At 35.0% G+C, this 24,688-nt stretch overlaps 1 protein-coding gene across 1 annotated transcript in view; it reads right to left on the bottom strand.

Annotated features, from left to right (window-relative positions):
• ERBB4 (erb-b2 receptor tyrosine kinase 4) overlaps positions 1 to 24,688 on the bottom strand; it is a 730,912-nt gene that overhangs the window by 154,132 nt on the left and 552,092 nt on the right. Inside the window, exon 21 of the mRNA XM_047082226.1 lies at positions 12,800 to 12,985. Within this exon, the coding sequence (XP_046938182.1) occupies positions 12,800 to 12,985 (186 nt within the window). The remainder of the gene's footprint in view (positions 1 to 12,799; positions 12,986 to 24,688) is intronic.

The following is a 24,688-nucleotide window of genomic DNA, read 5'->3' as shown; positions in this document are numbered from 1 at the left end:
TTTTTTTGTAACTTTCTATGAATCTACAATTATTTCAAAATAAAAAGTGGGGCTTTTGTCAGTTTTTTTGTTTGTTTGTTTTTTTATTTAATGCTATTTGGAGAAAGAATTGGGCAGGTGTAGAGGAAGTAAATTTTTGTTTTGCCTTCAGTCTCAATATGCTTTTTTTTTTCTGTTTCCAGCCAAACCATTTGACTTCATCCTTTGTCTCCTCCATGTGCAGCAAAAGACAAATCGTATCTCTCTAAATTACTGTAAGCATCTTGAAATCTGGGGGGAGGGAGATGGCATTACATGCATACATCTAAAAGATCATGAATATATATCACAACTTCCTTAGAGCAATGTTATAACACCACTCTAAGGCAACAGTTTTAGAAACAAAAGCCACAGGGAGCCATAAAGTAGACACCCAGTCCTGCTACTTTGATTCTCCATTTGAGAAAATCACTGTGCTCCTAAAAGCTACTACAATACCAAGCTTCACAGAGTCATGACTAATAGATGTAATTGCTAACACTTTACACACATGAAGTACAATTTAATCCATTTGGGTTGGATAGCTTTCACTTTTCTGTCAAAAAAAAGTACCAGCCAATGCATACATTTACAGTCAAGAAATTAAGTTCTTTACTTTCTGGATGTGTATGGTAGCTGAATGAAAACCTCTGCCATTTATAGAATGGAGTAACTTCCAAGCTGAATTAGAGTTGCTCAGCATGCCAAACAAAGCCACAGGCAAAGCAAAAGGGAAACTTGCTATTTTATAGGTTCGACAAGAAACAACCTACATGACTCCTTCTCTAAGTGAGAGGCCTTCATATTTCATGCAAACCCCGGGAAACAATTAAGGCCTCATTGCAATTCTGGGACCCGTGTTCTAGAAACTGCATCAATAAACTTCATTTTCATCTAGCACATTCGAGATTCTCTCTTATCCCTTACTACCCCTTTTCTATCGCCCTCCTTTAAGGCAATGAGAATTTGGCACATAAATAAAAAGCATGAGGTCGTTTCCGGGAGGGGATAAACACAATTCAAATTCAGCCAGGTGCTTTATCACCAATTTGGGAGGTTGCAATGTTATTAGACATTCTGATATAAAGATGGAGAGGGAAAACTATCGTTGGAAAAGAGAGATTAGAAAAAAAAAAACTTAGATGGTAAACTGAAAGCATAAAAGCACATAGAAGTAAAAATCTAGCTGGCTCTCATTTAATATTCTATAGGGGGCAAAAGTCCATAGCATCATTTACAAATTATCACAAAAAATATATAATTTTTAGACTAACTCTCTAATACGGTAGTAGTGATTTTCACTGAAATTGTAAACACAGAGTCCACAAATCCTACAGAGCGAAGGGAAGGGGTGCTCGCCTGCCAGCTGATGTAGGCTGGGGGATCTATAGATTCAGATCATGATATATATAGATATCTATATATCTATAGATATATAGATATCTATAGATATATAGATATATAGATTCAGATCATGGCTTTATTACTATGAAAAATTATGTCCTCATACAAACTCTGTCACCTGTTTAGGCTTCTCCATCTTCAACACAAGCTCATCAGATAGATGGTTTTAAAGCTAGTCTCTGTGAAGACCACGGGAGACTCATGGTCCCAAGGAGCCCTCTCAATGCCATCTGCTGCTGTAGTTACGCTTTGGTTTTATTTGTTTAGATTTTCAAGTAAGATTTCACTTGAAATAATTGCATTCTTTAATTTTTTTTTTTTAATCACTGAACCAGATAATCTTTCAGGGCTCCTTGCTATGACATAATTTCAACAAATTCTGATATTAATTTTTTTTAAAGATTCACCACCTCCACACAGTAACTCTTCTGGGCTGGATCCTTTCCATGCAATTTTTCTATTGCTTTCTTTTATTTTTGTATACACAGCAAATTAAGATACCAGTTTGTGTTTTGTGCATGCTTCTTTAAAATAAATAGGAAAACCTGTATTTCTAATTTGGGCTCTTCATCTTTTTAAAAACATTTTTTAAGGTGTTTTTATCCATATTTGAGAGCGAGGAAGACAGAGCATGAGCAGAGGAGGGGCAGAGAGAGAGAATTTGAAGCAGGCTCTAAGCTCTCAGCACAGAACCCGATGCAGAGTTCAAACCGAAGTCTGATGCTTAACTGACTGAGTCACCCAGGCGCCCCGGGGCTATTCATCTTAAAGGAGTTTTTGTATTACAGGACCTAAAATTGCAATTCCAAGACAGCAGCACACAGGAAAAAGTCTATATTGGTTTTGTTGTTTGAGAAATTGACATTTCTTTTCTTTTTTGAATTTTTTTTAACGTTTATTTATTATTGAGAGACAGAGAGACACAGAGCGTGAGCAGGGGAGGGGTAGAGAGAGGGGGAGACACAGAATCTGAAATAGGCTCCAGGCTCTGAGCTGTCAGCACAGAACCAAACGCGGGGCTCGAACTCACAAACTGTGAGATCATGATCTGAACCGAAGTTGGTCGCCCAACCAACTGAGCCACCCAGGCGCCCCTGACTTATTTCTATCTAGCTGTGAAGATGGGGTGGCATGTGGATAAGGTTGAAGACAACAACCTAGAGAAAAATGGTTAGATTTTCCAAGACCAACAAGAAAAGAAGGTATTATGGTGACAATTTCAGAAGAGAGCTTAAAGTGAGGTGGGGGGAGGCTATGCTCCTACTCTCAGTCTGTACTCACAGAGATGCTAGGCTTCTCATGAGATGATATGTGGATGGATGCTGAGGACCTGGGGGACTGAGCAGAATGAGGTAGAGATTTGTACAGACATAGCCAGTTGGCTTGATGGAGGAAGAGAGTTCTGTGAAGCAGAGTTCAATCTTTTCAGTCACCCTATCAGCCCTGTCTAGATCAGCTGACAGCGTGCCAACCCCCCAATAGGTCAATGAGTCCAGCCAAGATCCTAGACCCACCCAGCAGACCTAAACTCATGAGAAATAAACAATTAAGTTATGTGCCAAATAAAAGAGAAAGAAAAGGACGCCTGGGTGGCTCAGTCGGTTAAGTGTCCAACTATTGATTTTGGTTCAGGTCATGATCTCACAGTTCACTAGATTGAGCCCCATGTTGGGCTCTGCCTTCACAGAGTGGAGCCTGCTTGAGATTCTCTCTCATCTTCTCTCTCTGCCCCTGCCCACTTGTGCCCATGTTTGTGCTCTCTGTCTCAAAATAAATAAACTTTAAAAAATAAAAGAGAGAGAAAGAAAATGATTTGGAGGCCATTATGACTATGTAGAGAGATTGGAGAGCTCAGCTTCCATGGAGCTGAACAAGGAACACATTTATGTACCGATTATAAAGGTCAGAAAAGTGAAGATTGCCCCTGTCTGCCAAGAATCATATATCTCTCATCAGATGCTTCAATATCCCTATAAAAATCCTTGTGGGGGCTTCCCAATACATGATTAAAATGGAATTTCTAACCAACTTTGATAGGTGTGCACCAACCTGGAATAATTTTAATTTAGAAAAAAAATAATGTAATGTTCCTCTAATCTGTTATCGTAGATCAAATTCACTTTCATTTAACATGAGGAAATGATGGACAAACTTCTCTGGGGCACGTTTGTATTTTGTCCTGGAAAAAATATTTCAAGTGAACTCTTTTAATTGTGCAAAATATAGCAATCTTCTGAAATGGATGGTCTTGAGAGCACTGCTCTATGTGATTTAAGAAAACAAAAACAAACCAACAAGAACAACAACAACAACAAAAAACAATGTCAATATTTATTGAGGGATACTATGTGTTAGGCAATATATTAACATACTGACACATTTTACTGTTTTATTTAATTGTTATAAACACTCTATGAGCTAAATATTATTGTTCTAATGTTTAGATAAGTAAGTTCAGAGAGTTTAAAAAACTTGCCCAAAATTTTACAGTTATAGACTGGTAGTTGTCATTCGAAGCTAAATATTTGTAAGTCCAAAATCCATTTTCCTTAACCATTATAATCATAGTAGGGTCTCAAAGGAAATTTTCAATATTCATGAGTACAATACTAAATGAGTAAAAATGATAAAAGGATATAATAAATGCATACAAATGAATAAAGAAATACATATATTCCTGTTCTGTAAAAACTTCTGATTTTTCAGATTAATATCAGTTTCTCCTATTTATTAATTTAAATTTGAAAAACATAGGTTTGCTTCATTTTATGCATACACAAGTATTCTCATTTAGCAAAATGGAAAATGGGTCTCCAGGTTCTCACAACTATGATTCAGAATTTAAACCCAGATTGTATTTCTCTACGGTTCATGTTCTTTCTGTTATACTATGCTGTCTTTCTGTAAAAGCCATGTCTAAATTAATTTTGATGCTAATAAATATTAAATAATGTATAATTTTATAAATATTATAATAACTTTTTAAGCACTAAAGCTTCAGTAGTAAATGTGCAAAGTCAATCTACGATCTTATTTAACCTCACAACAGCTGGACAAATGGAGGCTGTTGCCCATTTTATAGATGAGGAAACAGATTTAGACACAGTAAGGAACTTGCCTAAGTCATACAGATGATAAGTGGTAGAACTAAAAGAGGAGCACAACACTACTTCCTTCTAAATTCTTCCCTAAAATACCAATGGGTGGCACCGTTTCTCATCTCTCACCATACGAGGTGATGTTTTTTGTCTACTTGGTTTTTGTATCTACCTTCCCCAAGAGAATATAAAAGTCATGACAGAGGGGCTTATAGTTGTTGCTCTTGCTTGAAACCTCTGATCTTGGGATGGTAACTACTACATCATAACTTGATATTATGTTAAATGAATAAATAAATGAATCTTTCCTAAAGACCACAGATATTCTCCCTTGTGATTTAAATCTCAAATGTCTAATGAAAACATAGATCTAAACAATAGACAGAGACCTTGAAAATATTCACTTATCAGGCTGCTTCTTTAGTGGGGAAAAATTGAATGATGTATCTTCATGAGATAATCAATGACTTGGACATTATTTTTCATCCTTGGACTAGTTTGCAACATGACCCTGGGAAAGTCACTGAAGGTATATACTCTGAATAAAATTTTACCATTGACTCAGATTCATGCTACTGTATTTCTCTAAAGATCTAATGATAATTTATTAGAATATATAATGCATTTAAAGTTATATAATAGCAGTAAAAATGATATATTAAATAAGATATAAGATGTAAATGTAAATTATTAAGAAGATAAATACATAGGCTGTCCTTGTCTTTCTCAAAATGTGGCTATATGACTAGAAAAAAATAATCTCTATTTTCATTTAAACTGGGAATTGTTATTAAGTGAGGTTTGGCTATGCCACCAACACCATGGCTTCTAATTCTAATATGTCCCTTCTACTCCATCTTTGTAAAATATAATAATTTTGCTATGTCAAAACATACCTTCCAAATCTATTCATTCAATTGACATTCACAAACTTCTAAAAAGTGTTAAAAGTCATAATTATATTATTAAATATAATAAGTACCAATTATCTTTCCTAGAAGGTTAGTAGTGTTCTGTTTCTTCTCTAGACTATTTACTATTTCAAAATTTTATATATTAGTATATATATATAATACATTTATATAATATATACAATACATATATATAATGTATACATGTATAGTGACTGAGGTCGTATCTACATATAGACTTTGGCCTTGACCACAAACAAAGCAGAAATTTTGGTGCCCAGTTCATGCATTTAACTGACATCAGACATTCAGATTTGAATCTAATTTAATTCGTAAAGAGAAAATGGCTGGATCCAATGGTAAAATTACAGTTTTCCTATCACTCTGTGTAGCTACTGTGAGCAGAAAAATGGAAAAGAGGAAAGAAAGAAAGAAAGAAAATGAAGATTCTGCTCATGTAACACATTCAAACCCAAAGACTTTGTATCTGTGTGTGGAAGAGGAATTAATTTCTTAACACAGAAATCTACTCTTTTCCATCATTGTGAACTGTTTTTGAACTGAGAGAGGTTCTTCTCTCCACTTTGTGCCTCACACTAACTCCTACTCTGGCACGAAGTATAAATTAAACTAAGGTACACAGATACTTTTTAATGGCCACAAAAAGTCAGGTTTCACAGTAGAATTCTCATTAGCTTGAAACAGGAATATGATATGACACGAAAAGTAAATCAGGGATAAAGTAGAGTGTGAAATATAAAAAAAACCTACAGTTTAATTAAGAAAATATATTAAATTAACCTAAAATTATACTGACCTTTAAATGATACAGTGTTCTTCAAAAATATAAATGCTGGAATCAATCTATTTATAAAAATACAACTTAAAGAGTCTTAGAGGCAAAAATCTAAATTATTTTGCTTAAACATATTAGGTCAATTTTTTTATTCTTTAAAATATTGAGTGACTTTTATTTCTATTTTCTTTCAGAAGAATTTTAAGGATGGTACAATTTATGAATTAATCAGGCAATGAATTATCTTGTAGTTTATAGTGGACCACTGACATGTGTTTTTAGAATTATCTCTTTAACTAGTTTCAGTGGTAAACTACTGAAAAAAAAAAGCCCTTGAGACCCTACATCTGAATTGAACTGAAATTTAGAACACAGTAGCAACATCAACAAAAATATTTCAAATAAGCTTTTCTTTAGAAAGTAGTCAGGAGCTAAAATTTGTGCAGCAACAGGAATTCAAACCAATGTTAACCTTTTCTAGCTTGAGATTGACAAGTTAGAATTTTCTCTTTATTCCTCTTCAATAACGGACTATCTTATTCAAAATACCCAAAACTCAACTCTTTGCCAGTTCCCTGATAGTTTCCCATGTTTTCAATGTTACCAATAATCCAATTTTCTAACATGAAAATTAGAGGTCATAATAACAGCAAATACAGCACAGCATCTTAGGAATCTGTGCAAAAAAAAAAACACACGAGGATAGGGGACTCAGGTCCTTTTTTCCAAAAATAAGAAATACTAAATATTAAACATAGGATTCTCTCCTCCTATCCCCAGCATCATCTAAGAACAAATGCTAAGTCTTTTATAGCTGAGATTCAAAAATAGAGTATTTTCAAAATAACATCATTAAGGCATTCTAACTATGAATGTAAGTGCCTTTCCTTATTGCCTTCATATCAAATATATTCAAAATAACACAGAATGTACATTCTTACTGTATGCTACACAGTGTTTTAAGCAGAGAATATTACCTTATTCTCATAATTATTCCATTAAATAACTACTTTTATTATCCCCATTTTCAGGAGACTCAAGAGATTAACTTATTTAAGGCCACACAGCTGACAAGTGGTGGGTCTGGAAATAGAACCCATTCAGACTGGTTCTAGAGTCTGTATGCTCAACACAAGATAGTGCCAAATTACACATTTTAAATTCCTAATTTTGTGGCTCCTGGATGGCTCAGTCAGTTAAGCGTCCAACTCTTGACTTCTGGCTCAGGCCGTGACTTCACAGTTCATGGGTTTAAGCCCCACATCAGGTCCTGGGCTGAAGGCTCAGAGCCTGTTTGTGATTCTCTCTCTCTCTCTCTCTCTCTCTGTCTCTCTCTCTCTCACTCTGTCTCTGCACCCCCTCCTTATGTGCACTTTCTCTCAAAACAAATGAATAAACTTATTTTTTTTAAATCCTAATTTATAGTGGTACTTGTGATCAGTATCTACACTGCATAATTGTTCACAGAACAGTTGAGCTTGCTTTATCAAAATAACTTATAATTAAAACATTGGTTCAAAAAAATCCCCCAAAGTTGAAAGACTATCTAGTTCTTTCCCAGAAAATGTAACATACATGCTGATGAGAAGGCAATAAAAAAAAATTCTCATGAAGACAATGAAAAGTATTATTCATGATAGAACCTTTTCTTTTATGGGATTAATGATGAGACACCACTGTCTCATGGTGTCAGATGTCTTGCTCCTTGATGCTCTCCATATTCAGAAGTGCTGTTGAGGACAGCAAGCAGCTTTAAGCTGCAGTGATGTGTATGTGTTTGGAGAGGCAGGTGCTGAATGGCTTAAAGACCTTGCTCAGGCACCAGAGTTCCCTGGTTAGAACACAGGCATTTCAACCTACCGTTTTTTCCATTAGGAGTTAACTTCCCCTATTTTCCTCATCTATAAATTGGGAGAATAATGAGCCATACCTACTAGAGTTTCAGTAAATATTCAATAGCACAATGTGCCTAAAGCACCAAGCAGATGCCAAGTGTATAAGACATGCTTTATCCACATAGACTCAGTCATTATTGGTGTTACCAGGAAGTTCCGTCATTCTAAACTCACATACACTTTTGAGAGTCTGCTAAGCTGTCTTAAAAACTGCTTGCCCAACATGTTAGCAACAAGTATGAAAGAAGGGATTCTCATCATTATTTCTATCCTGGATTCATAAAGCACCAGGAAGGCATATGTTATTATATAAACATTAAATAATAATATATCCTGCTCTGCTTCCAAATTAAATCAAGTTCCAAATACAGCATTTGCAAAGTTAATATGGCTACCTATAAGAGTCAAACAATTTTGGTGTTTAAATTTCTGTCTCCTATGACATAAAGTTTTGTAGAATGACATACCAAAGGAAAAATGGAAAGAAAACTGGGAATAGGGGTAAAATTTGTTAAAATTATTTTCTCCCTTATATACAAAAACACAGATTAGTTGTTCAACTATTTATGTGTTAGCTGTGTGCATTTAATCAAGTAACTTACATTCTCTGCGATTTTATCTGTGAAATGAAAATCATGATACTTACTTCATAGGTTTGTGATGAGACAAATTAATTAATGAATAAAATATAGAGTAGTGGTTTGCACAGAGTAAGAGCTGCTTGATGTTAGCTATAATTATTATTTTCCTATGTATTGTTGTATTTTCTACAGGTATGTCATAACACAAATATATATAAGTTACTTTACAGTTTTACCCCCAACCCCCCCAACTTTATCAGTGAAAAAAACTAAGTGGGTATTGAAGTAATTATGATGCTATCTTACTTTCCTGAGCCACTCTTGGTAAGAATTGAAAGCAAGGAAGACAAAGCCTCTAAGTTACAGGAATAACTATTTGTGAAATACTTGTGTTTACTCAGACCATATTACTCATATTTTACAGAAATTTTTAAAACAATTCTCTGTTTTGAGGCTTTCAACCTATACGTAATAAAAACAGATTGCTTTTAAGCACTTCATGTTCTAGGAGCTGAGCCAAGGAAGTTGCATTGGACTATTTTATTTAATCTTTGCAAGCCACTATGAGGAAGTATATTAATTTTTTATTGCTGTATCTAATTACCACAGATTTAATGGCTTAAAACAATACAAATTTATTTTCTTACAGTTGTGGATGTCAGAAGTCCTGAATTGGTTTGTAAACTGGAATAAAATCAAGATGTGGCAGGCCTGAACATTGTAGGGAGAATCTACTTCCTTTCTAGAGGTAGATTCTATTTCCCAGCACCCTGTCTTCAAAGCACATCACTCCAGCTTTGCTCCCATCTTTATATCTTCACTTACTCTGATCCTTCTGCCTCCCACTTATAAGAATTCTTAGATTACATTGGGCCCACCTTGGTGATCCAGGATAATCTCTTCATCTCAAAATCCTTAATTTAATAACATTCACAATTCCCTTCTAACATGTGAAGTAACATATTCACAGATGCCGTGGATGGGATATAACATATTTCAGGGTAGGGAGTTTCAGCCTACCAGAAGTAGATACAATTATGCTCATTTTGCAAATAAGAAAAAAAGGTAGTACTGAGAACAAACTGAGGGCTGATGGGGGGTGGGAGGGAGGGGAGGGTGGGTGATGGGTATTGAAGAGGGCACCTGTTGGGATGAGCACTGGGTGTTGTATGGAAACCAATTGGACAATAAATTTCATATATTTAAAAAAAAAGTGGGTACCATCGTATTAATGCAGGTCCTTCAGATCCTAATGCTGTTTCCACTATACAATTGTGCCCCCAAAGTAGAAAAAAAAAAGATGAAGGAAGGGTTCTCTCTTTATGGGTTTTTCCCATAAAGATTTTTTCAAATTCTTCATGAGTTAAAAGTATTTATTAAATGTTTATTGAATGGCTACTATACCAATTTTCGGTGCTGGGAAGAAATATGAATCAGACTGAGTCAGCAGCTAGGTCATTACAAATTTTCCCATATATTTAAATACCCAAAACTCTTCACTCTATATTGAGAGTCGCAACCAAATTCAACCACCTAGTCGAAAGCTCCGGTTTCATGTTGTATAAACCTTTGCAATTTGCCATGTCTGGAACTGAACTCTCAAATTTTTTTCTACAATTATGTTCAAATCTCAGCCTTCACCAGCTCAGGAAAGAGCACCACCATACACCCCAACAACTTATCATATTCAGAAGCCTATATTTATCTAAAAAATACATCTTAATCCTATTTACTTCTCCTTACTTTCATTACCCCCAGACTTCTGACTGGTATCTTCATTTTCATTTTTGGATTGCCTTGATTTCAGCTCCATATATAAACTGGCAATGTCCCATTAGAATGTAAAATACTTCAATATCTACTGTTTTTATAATAAAATGCAAACCTTTCATGCTACACAGGGTTACCACATCCCTTGTTCTGTTTAACACATTTGTGTGTCTGTTGCCTTCACGTAACTAGTGGCAGAGCCTTCTTTCACTCTTAAAAATGTCCCACCTGGATGATACATTACATGGTCACCATATCTATACAGCTCTTGTGGAATCTTTCCTCTGCCTAAATTTTCATCCCATAGCCAAATATTCTCCCTGAGGATTCAATGATGTCTACCTTAAATGTGCTCTGTAATTATTTTTCGTCAAAATGTGAACCCAAGCATTAAGTATATACTATATAATATACAATTGTTTTATCTGTTGGCTATTCTGGCCATTAGGGTATACAAAGACAACCAGGCCCATGTCCACGTTGTTTGCCCCTAGACAGTTCAGGCAGCATAGTATCTGATACATGGAAGGTGTCTATAGATGTTTATTAAAAGACTAATGACCAAAGAAACTTGCCATACAGTCAATCATATAAACTACATAGTATAAAACTTGAATAATAAAAATGTGTTCAAGATACCAATGACCAAACAAATGCAGAAATTGTTTCTGTTTGGAGAAAAAGGTTGAGTAGGGAAGGTTCTGTAAGCAGAGGAACCCAATCAGCATTGATGGATGAAAGGACCATCGTATGTGATCAAGAAGCTATGAGGAAAGATTTCTAAACAGAAAGGATGGCATTCACAAAGGCAAAATGGTTTAAAACAGTGCAATTATTCAGGGAACTCAAAGTAGTTTCTATTATTAGAGTGTACAGCTTTGCATAAATGATATATTGATGTCATGAATCTCTAAGGACAAAACCTAAATTATGAAGAATACTGCAGGAAACATAGAAAACAGCAAAGAAATTTGAAACTTAGTTTTATTCTCATTTATACTGCTAGAATGATTTGAGAATTTCTATTGCATGTTTAGCTCACCGTATAATTTATTGGAGTTCTTAGGTAAGTAAATCAATTTTTGAAGAGTTGTGTTTCAAACTTCATTACTGTAAAAAATTCTCTAAGTTGTCAGTTCAACATGTAATAGTAACAAAAATATAATACATGGTCCATAATGAAACTATAATGGAATTTATGGTATGAAAAGTAAACTGGACTTTCCCCTTAGATAATTTTTGGAATTTTAAGAATTACCTCAAATTTCTACTCTAGGAAATGAATTTTTATTCATTCATAGGCTGTAAAAAGAAATAGACTAGAATTACTAAATTAACACTTTGGCATCTATCTAATACAAATGCAAAGATGAACACATCTATAGAATTAACTGAACATTAGGTCAATTTGTGATGTAAATAGAGGTTTAAATAGAGAATTAAAACTCATTTCACATCTATTTATCCCGGAGAAAATTTTCAAGAAATATTCTTGGTATAGGTGATCATAAATGGGTTATTTGAATGTGAAACATGGACACCAGAAATTTCACACCAGTGGACTGCAAGGCATAATTGCTTTGTTTGGTTTCTAGAACACTTCAGCAGTTTGAGCCAAGATTTAAATTTGGAGAAGTCACATAAAAAAAAAAATCCAGAATTTTGGCCCCTTGGAAACACTGGAAGAACACGTACAATGGTGGAAAAAACCATAGTCCTTTCAGAGGGCAATGGTGTTCTCTAGGTCACCACAGAGCCCCCACCCCATCACCTCAGGTCCTGAGATCCATGCCACTTCCATATGCATGTTACATGCCCGAGACGGTGTGCCAGGCTGAAAAACCTCAACCATTAAAGACTAACTGAGAATTATCAAAATGTCTAGGAGGATATTTAGAACTTGATCATTTCTAATATTGAGAATTAAATGTACATACTATCGTAATAAAATTGTCTAAAATGGGATAATTCTTATATTCAATCTTTTCTTTCTTGGATTTTGTTTGTTAATTAAACTATATCAAAACAAACAAAAAGCTAAACAAATTTGGTAGAACATTTTTTTTCTTCTGATCAGTAATCTATTTGTTTTGGCATCTGGTTAACACAACACAAATAGCAGTAAAAATTCCCCAAATATATAAGTATATCATGTGTTTGATCTGTGATTTGAATGCAAATACTTCCCTACATCTTTCAATATAGCACAAGTAATTTGTTTTATTTAAATATACTGAAAGACTTGACATATTTTCAGTATCCATACTATTCTATATTAGGAGATAAGAGAGGAGAGTCATTTCCATCAAAAGTGATGGGAACTTACCTTAGCTATTTGGACACACCAGTTAAGCAGTAGCTGGGATCCAATGTTATCCTTATGTTCATGGACATAATCCAACAGGCAGCCATGGGGCATAAGCTGTGTAACCAGTTGAATGGTTGGGCTCAGACACACACCCAATAACCGGACTAAGTGTGGATGGTCCATACTTGCCATGATCAAAGCTTCCTATTAAAAAAAAAAAATTAAATGTAATTTCAACTCAAATTCCTTTATAGCACTCACTACATTAATGGTGCTCATAGTAATTTTGAAAATGTACTCTCATTCAATGGAATCCATTAAAAATGAAAAGGCATTATTGCAGCTATTATATTTTTAAAGTGATTTAATTCAAGTAAATTTAAGTGAAAAAACAAGGACTATGCATTTATTAAGATGGACAATGTTATAAAATTAAATGAATATAAAATTACTATTAGTGTTTTGTCTTTTGTAGTATGAACAATATTTGATTTTATTTACTGCTAAGTAAGTTGACATTGAATCTTGATTTATACCATGGATTTTTAACTTTTGATCTTGGTTCTGGAGTACAATACTCCATACGAATGTAATTATTTGTACATAGTACAAGGTGAACCAAAGGTAAGTCATCTGTTATTAGTGTGGAGTCAGATAGAATACACAGGTATAATTATTAAATTATAAATATCAAAACTTAAACAATTACAAGCACTATGCCCATTGGGGATTTATGTAGAAAAATAAACCTTTAAATTTGCTCCATACATTTGCCTTTATTCAATTCTACTTCATTTCCAAATTTATAAGTCATGTATTAGTTATAGAATCATAAAATATAATAGCTGAGTGAGATCATGAAAACTTGTCTACTCCAACTTTATCATTTCATGAAATGAGAAAATAGCTCTAATTTCTTTATCATAATCATGTCATTTTTGTTTAATGAAGATTGGACATATGATAGTCATTTAGTGCATCTTAAAGTTACTCTCCAATAAAGTTATTTTAAGTATCTTTACTACAATTTAAAACAAATAGGACCTTCCATGCATGTGCACACACACATGCACACACACACACACAAGGGGGATGGCACAGACGTGACAATTTATTATCAATTAGTGTACCTACTTTGAGGCTATGAGAATGTTTATATTAGCATTCTTGTATATCTTCTGTGCCTTTGAAATTTTTCAAGACTAAAAATGGAGGACAGAAAGCTCTACTGATCTATTATTTAAGATGACATGGAAAATCGAATAAACAAATTATTTCCATTTCCTCTCATTTCCACTACATTAACAATAAGGGCATTAATAAAGAGGCAGAAACCAACAATCATAGAAAGGAGGCAATAAAGATAGAATACAGAGTAGAATGTGGCTTAATAGTAGTAACTAAATTAACAGACATAAGACATCCGAAGCTTAATGTAGCAGGTAGGGAAACTGAGCAGAAATCCGATATACACCACGTATGTCACCACCAAAGGCTCAAGTAGTGTTAGTGCCTCAAATCTGTGCAAGTGGAACAGGGAGGAGAAACTGACTTCAGTAGGACCGTTTCAAAGTGTATTTTGGAGGCACTTCAGACGGCAGATCTCCTCCTCCCTTTCGTCTTTGGGAGAAGCTAAATCAAAAGGATTGTGGACAAAAAAAAAAAAAAAAAGGATTGTGGACTACGGCTATTAGGCAAAATAGAAAGAGAAGTACTCTGGTGAAAATAATAAGATTATGTAAATTTATATATAGGGAAAATTGGGGCCACTTCTAGTTCCTTTTCCCAAATGGAGCTGTGACTTCGAAATTCTGAAACTTAAATTGTTTAAACCTCAAATTCCAAAGCCAGCAAAAATTCAACCAAGGGAGTGGATATATACACATGTTCAGCCATGCTTGTTCTTAAAGAAACTTCTCTCAGATGCCTCCTTTCTCCGTTAGCTGTGCTCACTAAATAAGAGGGAGCAATTAAAAGAGTACATTGAATTGAGGAAACAGAATAACGACAGTGAAGGGATATTCCAGAATAAAAGCTGTTCAAGAGACCGAGATAGCAGTCAGTCCAGACTTGAGTGGGCATATTGCTCTGGAAAAGGTGATCCAAGAAGATGGAGATGATAGAATACCTAATGACTTTAAAATACATTAAGAGCATCGGGGCGCCTGGGTGGCGCAGTCGGTTAAGCATCCGACTTCAGCCAGGTCACGATCTCGCGGTCCGTGAGTTCGAGCCCCGCGTCGGGCTCTGGGCTGATGGCTCAGAGCCTGGAGCCTGTTTCCGATTCTGTGTCTCCCTCTCTCTCTGCCCCTCCCCCGTTCATGCTCTGTCTCTCTCTGTCCCAAAAATAAATAAACGTTGAAAAAAAAAATTTAAAATACATTAAGAGCATATATATTTATCAGAAACCGAAATTCAAATTAGTGATCAATGCACAGAAAACTAAGCAAAAATAAAATGAAGCAACTGATTTGGTAAAACACAAAGATATCCATGAAAAAGAAAATCATTGTACTCGCTATAGAGCATGGCAGGGAATAGTTGTAGAAACATAATGGCGTAAGTACAAATGCTGATATATGCAGACATCATATAACTATATTGAAAACTGAAGGGAAGGGAGGTGTACCTCTGCAAGGGGGTGATAGGAAGAAAGTGAAAGGTACATTCCTGTTGTTCCTAGTGACAAGTTAGCATATGATGCATAAAATGGAAAAATCAAGCGTTGACAGTGTTAGCATATTATTTACATATAGAGTTAAGTGAAAAAATAAATTGCTGAGAAGCTGAAAGTGATTGTTTTGGGCTGTGGAAAATGAGTAGGAAAAGGAATGGAGGGTCACTCTAGACTTCTGTCTTTTACTATTCGCCTTGTAGAAGTATTTGACTTACTATTATTACTTTAAAGCTATTTGAGAAGACATTAACTTTAAAAAAATTTTTTTAATGTTTATTTATTTCTGAGACAGAAAGAGACAGAGCATGAGTGGGGGAGGGTCAGAGAGAGAGGGAGACACAGAATCTGAAGCAGGCTCCAGACTGAGCTGTCAGCACAGAGCTCGATGCGGGGCTCGAACTCACACACCATGAGATCATGACCGGAGCCGAAGTCAGTCATTCAACCGACTGAGCCACCCAGGCGCCCCAAGACATTATTAACTTTTAAACTCCACTGCTACTTTAGCGGTGTTGAATTCAGCTGAGTCTAAAGATGATTCACAATTACGTATATATCTGATGGAGTATATGAATTTACTGAATCTAGCTAGGTTCTTAGTCAAGTATAATGTTTCACTTTTATGAGTGAGGAACAGTGGGGCAGAATGGGCACCTGTCTTTGAGAAAGAAGATATATAAGGGCAAACAGAAAAAAAAGTAAGCTGATAAAATACTATCAGCCCAACTCAAAAGACTGTTTTGAGTCTTTGTGGGCAGAAGCAGAAATTGCTGTTTTCCAGATGGCTTCTGAGTAGATGCTGACATTCCTCCTTCCTCAGCAGCCCCAGGCAACCAGAAGCATAGAACAGGGGAGGACACCGGTTTCTATGCTTCCTTGCTGAGCCTGTCACCACAACAATGCCTTGGGGACTAGCAGCCCAGAGAGCACTGAGTAGTTTATAGGTACGTATGAGACACTCAGCAACTGCCCAAACTATTTGGGGAAATTTCTCTGGTGGCTGGAGTTTCTGCATAATGAGCAGGGCCAGAAATTTGAGTCATTACTATGAATATGGCCCCATCTGGGTCCAAAAAAGTAGAAACATTTTGGTTTCACTTACTGTATATTTTAAACATTTGAAAACATTTGAAACATTAGTAAACATTTGAAATAAAGGAAATCAATGTAGTTATAAGGAGAATACAGATAGGAATGTTAGCAAGTAATATCACCTATTATTTAATCCAGTATTGTTATTCATTAATTAAATATTAACATTAATATTGAAAGTGTAAACCACAGGGTTCCTTCACTGAATTATGATATGCACACATATAAATATACACATATACACCAACAAATAAGCAGAACATGTAATCAAATTAAATAGCAAATTTAATCAAGCACAAAATTAGATATTATCTAATTACATTAAATTTATATTGATTGCATTTTCTCTATTTCTCTTCTAGTGGCTTTCAGTCTTTCATGAGCATGAGTTGCCTAGGTTTGTCATTACAAGTAGTTATCCTGGTCCCACTCCCAGATAATCCAGTCTAGAAATTGATCATAAAGCTGCATTTGTAGCAAGCTCTCCAGGTGAAGCTACTGTAGGAAATAGGGAAATTGAGGACCTCTGAAACATTGCCAAGAAATGTATCTAGAATCCATTGCAAAAGTAGTAACTTGCAACTGTGGTTTGATCCTCATTATAAGCCTAGTAGCAGTCAAAGGAGGCAGTGATTCTCAGCTATAAAAGGAGAAAACCAAGGCTGGGGGGCTTACTGCCTCAGGTCTTATGATAACTGGCAGATCAGGGTTAAGACTCCTGATTTCTGATTCTTAGTGCAGTGCTATTTCTTCTGATACTGTACTTTTAAATTTTCACTTCCATCAGCACCTCTCACTGTAGATGCTTATCTTGTTAAGAGGAAGACAGCTCCAAACACCTGATATCAGCCGTACCTGAAGAATTGGGTCAAATTATACCTAAGTTCCTGAAGAAACACTAAAATCAACCAACAAATTCGCACTAACAGGTAAACTGCCATTGCATACAATGCGCTTTCAGAAAGCATGAGGAAGACAATGATGAAGTTTAAGGTAAAAGAACAATTTCCAGGTTATTTTAGGCTTCTTTTTCAGGATAAAATATATAAACAATGTTTTTTCTTTTACAACTCAAGGAGTAATGATAATTTCATTCTACATATGCATGCAAAAAGTTTACATCAGAAGAGTGTAAAAAAGTCACATGAAAGTTTTCTTTTAAAAAAATCTATTAGTAAGTCCTGGCAAAAAAGCTGGGGTTGTATTAAGGAAAATTGCTCATCACACTACAAAGAGTATTTGAAACCAAATTGCAGAGTATTTGCATAATAGTTCTCTTTTTTTGAGAAAGAAAAGATGAACAAGACACTAATTGTAGGTTTTATTTTTTTCATAAAGGAAATAGCAGATGGCTTTTTTGGGGGATAGGAAAAGAGATAAAGAAAAGAGAATGTGGATTCATTTAGAGTGATGAGTGGGATAGAAAGGGAAAAAATTCCAATATTTTAATAATGGAGTGTTGGGCTTCAATAAATTGCTCTGTGTTGAAGTTAATAATGTCCCCTGTTACCTATCGCTGTGTGGGGCCTATGGAAGCAATTTTGGAATCTTTGCTGCTGTCACTAGAAAATGTTACCGAAGGCCACTGGAATAAATACAAGTTGACAGGTGCATTATCTATTTTTTCAGAAATAAAATTAGTTTCTGTCTTTGTTTTCCCTTTTGCTTTATAATTTTTTTTTGTAGGTGAATTAGAGTTTTCTCATGGACAGAGGGGAAGAATGTAACAGGTGCTACAGTGAAAACTCTAAAGCAAGAACATTTTTCTTTATAATGAAGTCTGGTTTGAATAAGGACATTTTTTTAAACTATCAAGGGACGACCAGGGCATAGACAAAAAGCTCTGAAGCATGTGTGACATTATTCTCTTGCCTATGCTATTTGTATCTCTATTTGTGTCTGAAGGGAAGACATTTCTGTACAATAATAAAAGTAAGCAATACCATTTGTCATATTAAGGTATCATTTTGCCCAGCCTTCAGATGTTTATACCTTGCCACTTAAACTTGTTTTCTCACTCATGTTGGTTAGTGGTTTCACAAAAAGAAAAAAGGAAAAAAAAAAAAAACATATGGCCAGTGAAAACTTACGGGCTATTTTTTTTTTTTTTTTAATGTTAACTTCAGCCAAGCTTTCACTGTTTCATTATGTCTATGGACCATTACTTCAATACCCTCCAGCTGAAAATGGGTAAAATCTCATTGTATCAGGGATAAGGAAGATAAAAAGGAAGATGGAGGAAAAGAAAAGATAAACAATTAATGTAGACATAAAACCACGTTTAATGCAACAGTCAGCGGATTTGTGACTGCTTGGCACAAACTCCTGTCCTAAAGATAGTGAGGATGATGGTGATGAAGAAACCAGAGAAAATAATGATGACAGCAGTGATGAAAAATGAAATAAAATTATCGGTCCATAATAATGTTTTACAAACATGTATTGTTGCAGATGGTATCTAGATAATAAAATAAATGAAATCCACATCTGTTTCCTCAACACCTAAAATAAATACTAATTGACTTGTGTGAGTAGGTGAGTGGCAATTAGACAGAGTGAATTAATATGCCATTGAATCTAAGTTTGTCCACATTGCTCAATGGCCTCAGCACTCTTTTCTAATCTCTGCTATCATTTTTATAGTTTTATATTATTTTATCCTAATAAAAATTAGGATCCTTCTAACTTTTGCTGTCAAAATGTTCCATTTCCATACTCCACCATTCACCCATTGAGTAGCTGGATCTTAGATTTAGATATTACTTAACAGTGCTGCACAATGTAGAACTTCATGAATAATTCTATACTAGGTAGATTTCCACGTTCTGGCTGTTTCCTACCTTCCCGTACCCTTATTTACATTGAATTTCCCCTCATTCTTATTACATTTTCCTATCCCTTCCTTTGTTAGACATTTACTCATGTAAATGTATTTACATGACTTAAAAGTATTTACTGAGGACCTACAATGTGCTTGCCACTGTTACTGCAGTTGGGTCTGCAACACCATATCTATTCTCGTGAAGCTTTCACTCTACTGGGAGAGAAAGCCAATACACAGGAAAAACAAATAAATATAAAACAGATGTATAAGTAATTATAAGTCATTTAAACGGTATGGACAAAATAAATAGAACATTGTAATAGATAATAGGATAGTGGTTGCAGAGCTACTTTAAATAAGGGTAGTCAGGAAATGTGTCCTGAGATCTGAATTATGAGAAGCAGCCAGGTAGACAAATATAAGAGCCTAAGAATCTGGCAAATTTGGGAAGCTCTGACAAGACTCAAGGGTCTGGAATTTAGCAAGAGTTGTGATAGCAATGAGATAAAATTAGAAATGCAAATAGGGGCCAGATCATGAAAGGTTTTGCAGTAGCGGGAAGAAGACTGGATTTAATCATAATTTTTTTCATGTCTGCTTTCTGTTATGCTTCATTTGCTCCTCTCTCAGCCTGAACTCCAGTGTTGACTATTGTAATAAAGCATTTACCATCATCATATATTTTTTCCCCTTCATATTCCCATTTTGCCACTCTTTGGCCAGAGGTAACTCCCACCATCTGAATTCTCAAACTTTCAAATGTTGTTAGAGAAAGGCATAAGTCCATGGAGATTTGTCCTCAATCTCCTCATTTTATCTTCTAAAAATAGTCCTTTGCTATATTTTTAAATTTCTTATTGACTCTATTACATGTATTATGATGTGTATCTCTGGGCAGGAAAAAAAACAATACAAACAACAAAACAACATTTCACCTTTCATAGTATTTATATTATATATATTATATTATATTATATTATACTATTATAGTATGTTATAGTATATTATTATTAAATTATAATTTATTATGTTTAGTATGTATAATGTATATCTGACATCATCCCGTTTTGTTCCCATGAATGATTCTGCCACTGTTTATCTCTAGTACAAACTCATCTTCACTCCATATTGGAAACTTCACTGTATACTTAGATATCCTCTATGCTAAAAGTGAAAGTTCCTTAAATTTTCCATTTCTTTACTTTGGGAGTATTTGCTATTTTCACTTTGTCTATTTCTACATTTTATAGTCATTTACTCCCTAGGGCTCTACTTTTTCTACCACTTACTATATTCTTAGTATTCAAATCATTCTTGAAGAAAGCACCAATAACCTCCTTTTTCCCAGTCAATGGGTTAATTCTCCCATTTTTCATTTTTACATTTTCCTGAGCTTCTGCACTGTTTTATCTCACTGACAATGCTACTTTTTGAAAGCCCTCCTGTGGCTGATGTTAATATTTTATTCTATCCTAAATCTTCAGTCTGAGTGCTCTTATTACAATTATTGGTACCTGCTTTTTCCTTCCATACCTTAAATGTCGAAATGCAACTGTGATTTTGTCCCTGACATTCTCTGCTTTCATCTACAATCTCTGGCATCTATAATTTTATAACTTTAAGGAATTTGACAGAGTTATCAAAAATACATGGTGTCCGGTATAAAATTGTGTAGTTTTCGTGATTTGATTTAGTTTGAAACTCTAAATAGCATTGCTATTTACAAGATAGAAAACAAAACAAAACAAAATTCATTACAATCATATCCAAAATACCTTTGCAAAATACCTGTCTAAAATATTCCAAACATAATGGGGCACCTGAGTGGCTCCGTTGGCTAAGCATCCAATTCCAGCTCAGGTCATGATCTCACAATTCGTGAGTTAAAGCCCACATTGGGCTCTTCTGCTATCAGCACACAGCCTGCTTTAGATCCTGTCTCCCTCTCTCTCTGCCCTTCCCCTGCTCATTCATTCTCTTTCCTTGTCTGTCTCTCTCTCTCAAAAATAAACATTTAAAAATTTTTAATAAAATTAAAATTTATAAAAAAATACACTGTGCCCATATTCTAAGCTTTCTTTTCCATTACTGCAATTTCATCTGTCATCTCTGAGAAGGAACAAATAGCTCTTTATAAATGTGTATCTCCTATTTAATTTTTATTATTTGTTAAATCTTCCACCTTTGATGATTATTATGAAAGCAGTAATATTATTTGATCATATTCATTAGTCCATTACCAAATTCTTGTAGAGCATATGACTCATAGTAAGGAAACAATATAATTTTCTTAACAAATGAACAGAATCATTATTATATTTTTTTATATTCTTCCCCTCTCACCCTACATCATTCCAGGAATCAACCCACAGTTCAAATGTTTTCTGGTCATCTTGACATAAATTTCCTACCAGACCTCAAATTTAAGGTACAAAGTAAATTTCTTCATAAGAGCTTATCTGCTAACTGCTAATATTGTATATTTCAGAAACATTTTCTAATTTGGTTTTCAAATATTCAGTTCCTATTTGGCATTCTATTCCCATTGTTTTCCATTCTACTCATAGTGAACATTTTGCAAAATTCTATTGTTTATTCTATTGGCGTTTAAATATACATTGTTGTATGTATTTTCATTCTGACACCCACTTAAGTTCAGACTCTCATCACTACTGTAAGAAGAATGCAGATTTCTTTTTATTACCTCCAGCCTATTTTTGTTATTACCTATAGAAAATTATAGGCACTTTTGTGGTGCCACATAGAGAGTTTTAACATTGCATGTATTCAATAAATATTTGTTGAATTAAATTTGACATGTTGAAAATTATAATAAATTTTGTAATAAAGAAGCTTCGACTTTGCTTCCAGCTATGATACTAATGATCTGTGGGACTGGCCTGCTCTTTTTCTTTGCCCCTCCATATCCAATCTCCATCCTAATTCACTTTTCCATGTATCCAGTGAAATTGAACCAAATGGATGACAAAAGGTTACCTTGTCTCCTAGCTTCCATTTGGGGTCAACCAATGAAAAGCAAGAGCAGAATATTGAGAGAAGAGTGAGGTTAGTATTTATCCTTCACCTCCCCTTTCCTGCAGCCCCCAAGGGCCACACTGCTGTCAGTTCAAGGTAACCTTCTCCTTGTTCCTTCAGGCCTAGCAGTTCCATTACTAGTGTTGAGATACTTCAACAATCTTTGTTGGTGTTCCTCAACCCTGACCATACCTTTATTAAAACTCCTTTGCTAAACTCTCTATCATCACTCCAACTTTTTATACCATGTGAGTCCTTCTGGGATTCTGTTGATGCAGTCATTGGACAAGTCACATAACCTAACATTTATTTGTAAAATGACAGATTGGGTCACTGATGACAAAACATGGCATGCATGCTATACCAATACCCACTCCTCTTGCCTATGGGATATATTGCTAAACAAACACTGTAGATGAATCCTAAAATATGTCTAAATTCTAATCCCAGGAACCTGTGAATATTACCTTATTTGGAAAAAAAGTCTACACAGATATGATTAAGTTAGGGATTTGGTCATGAGTATATCATCCTAGATTATCCAGGTGGGCCTTAATGCCATTACAAGTATCTTTATAAGAGAGAGGCAGAAGGAGATTAGATACAGACACAAAGAGAAGAATGCAACATGAAGAAGAAGGCAGAGATGACAGTGATGTAGCCACAAGCCAAGGAGCACCTGCAGCCACCAGGAGATAGAGGAAGCAGGGAACAGGTTTTTCCTTAGAGCTTCTGGAGTGTACACAGACCTACCAACACCTTGACTTCAGAAGTCTGACCTCCAGAAATGTGATTTAACTTTCTGTTGTTGTATGTCACCAAGTTTGTGGTCATTTGTTAGGGCAGCCACAGAAACTAATACAATTACTACAGTCTTTCCTTCCTGACTGAATGAAGATTGACAATCCTTCTCAATTCTTTATGTAACCTAAATGAATATATTGGGATATAAAGGTTAGATTAAATAACATTGCCTTGATTTTATACATATTTTAACAATTAATGTTTCCACCAAACCTTATTTAATTTGGATGTACTATATTAGTCTAATCTAAATGATTCAGGGGTGCCTGGATGGCTCAGTTGGTTGAGCGTCAGAGTCTTGATTGACAGTTTTGTGGGTTCAAGCCCTGCATTGCATGAGCCTGCTTGGAATTCTCCCTCTCTCTCTGCCCCTCCCCTGCTTGTGCTCTCTCTGCTTCTCTCAAAATAAATAAATAAATACACTTAAAAAGAATAAAATAAATGATGCAGATTCTTTTAATTTATTTACAAATTAACATATATGTATAATAGCTAAATTATATAGTATAGGAAAAGAACTTATAATGTCTAGTGGGCTCTAAAAGTTTAGTTATTATTACATTAATATTAAATCAATTATATCAGTAAGTTATGTTATTGTTGAGTAGTAAAGGCATGGCCAACAGTTTAGAAAAAAAAGCTGGTCACTTTGATCTTTTTGAGTCCCGTGGGGGACTCAGAGAAACTGATCAAAAAAACCTTTTTTTTTTGTTTTTTGTTTTTGTTTTTTTTTTTTTACTGTTAGCAGTTTGGAAGCTATTATGTTCCTATTTAAGCCCAAGGAGAGCTAGAAACCTCTCTTCCCACCTTCAACATAAAGCAGTCAAGAAGAGTTAGGAGAAGGCCAAAAGTGGCTTATTGAGTTGCAAGAGAACTTCAAGGACTACATAAATTTGTTCTGTAACAAACGTAGCCATGATAGCAGTACTAACAGTAAACAGCAATCGGGGTTAAAGTAGATAATAGAGACCAAGAGGTACCGGTGAATGCTTGTATTTAGGGCAGAAGCACTTTATACCTACTGATTAATCTTAGCAAAGTTACAGAAAAAGTGGCACAGACTGGTCGGTAATTCACATTTCAGAAATGATATGGAGGAACAAGCACAGGAAGGCCCAACATGAATCTTCTGGAGAGGACACTGCAATATGCTATAAAGAGTGAAAACATGGGCGCCCTGGTGGCTCAGTCGGTTAAGCGTCTAACTTCATGTCATGATCTTCATGTCATGACTTCAGGTCATGATCTATGCAGTCTGTGAGCTCGAGTCCTGTGTCGCTGACAGCTCGGAGCCTGAAGCCTGCCTCAGATTCTGTCTCCCTCTCTGTCTGCCACTCCCCCACGTTCTGTCTGTCTCTCAAAAATAAATAAACGTTAAAAAAAAAAAAAAAGAATGAAAGCACAAACATACCAGAACTAAATATATCATCCAAAGCCATGGACTCTACCACCAGGGGGAAAGGAATAATTATCA

Source organism: Lynx rufus, unplaced genomic scaffold (genome assembly GCF_022079265.1).
Source record: "Lynx rufus isolate CCGP_SWC_20201006 ecotype Redwood Valley unplaced genomic scaffold, mLynRuf1.p SCAF_2, whole genome shotgun sequence".
NCBI classification, from domain to species: domain Eukaryota; kingdom Metazoa; phylum Chordata; class Mammalia; order Carnivora; family Felidae; genus Lynx; species Lynx rufus.
Note: the sequence above shows the minus strand (reverse complement) of the source record. Positions and strands in the feature narration are given on the sequence as shown.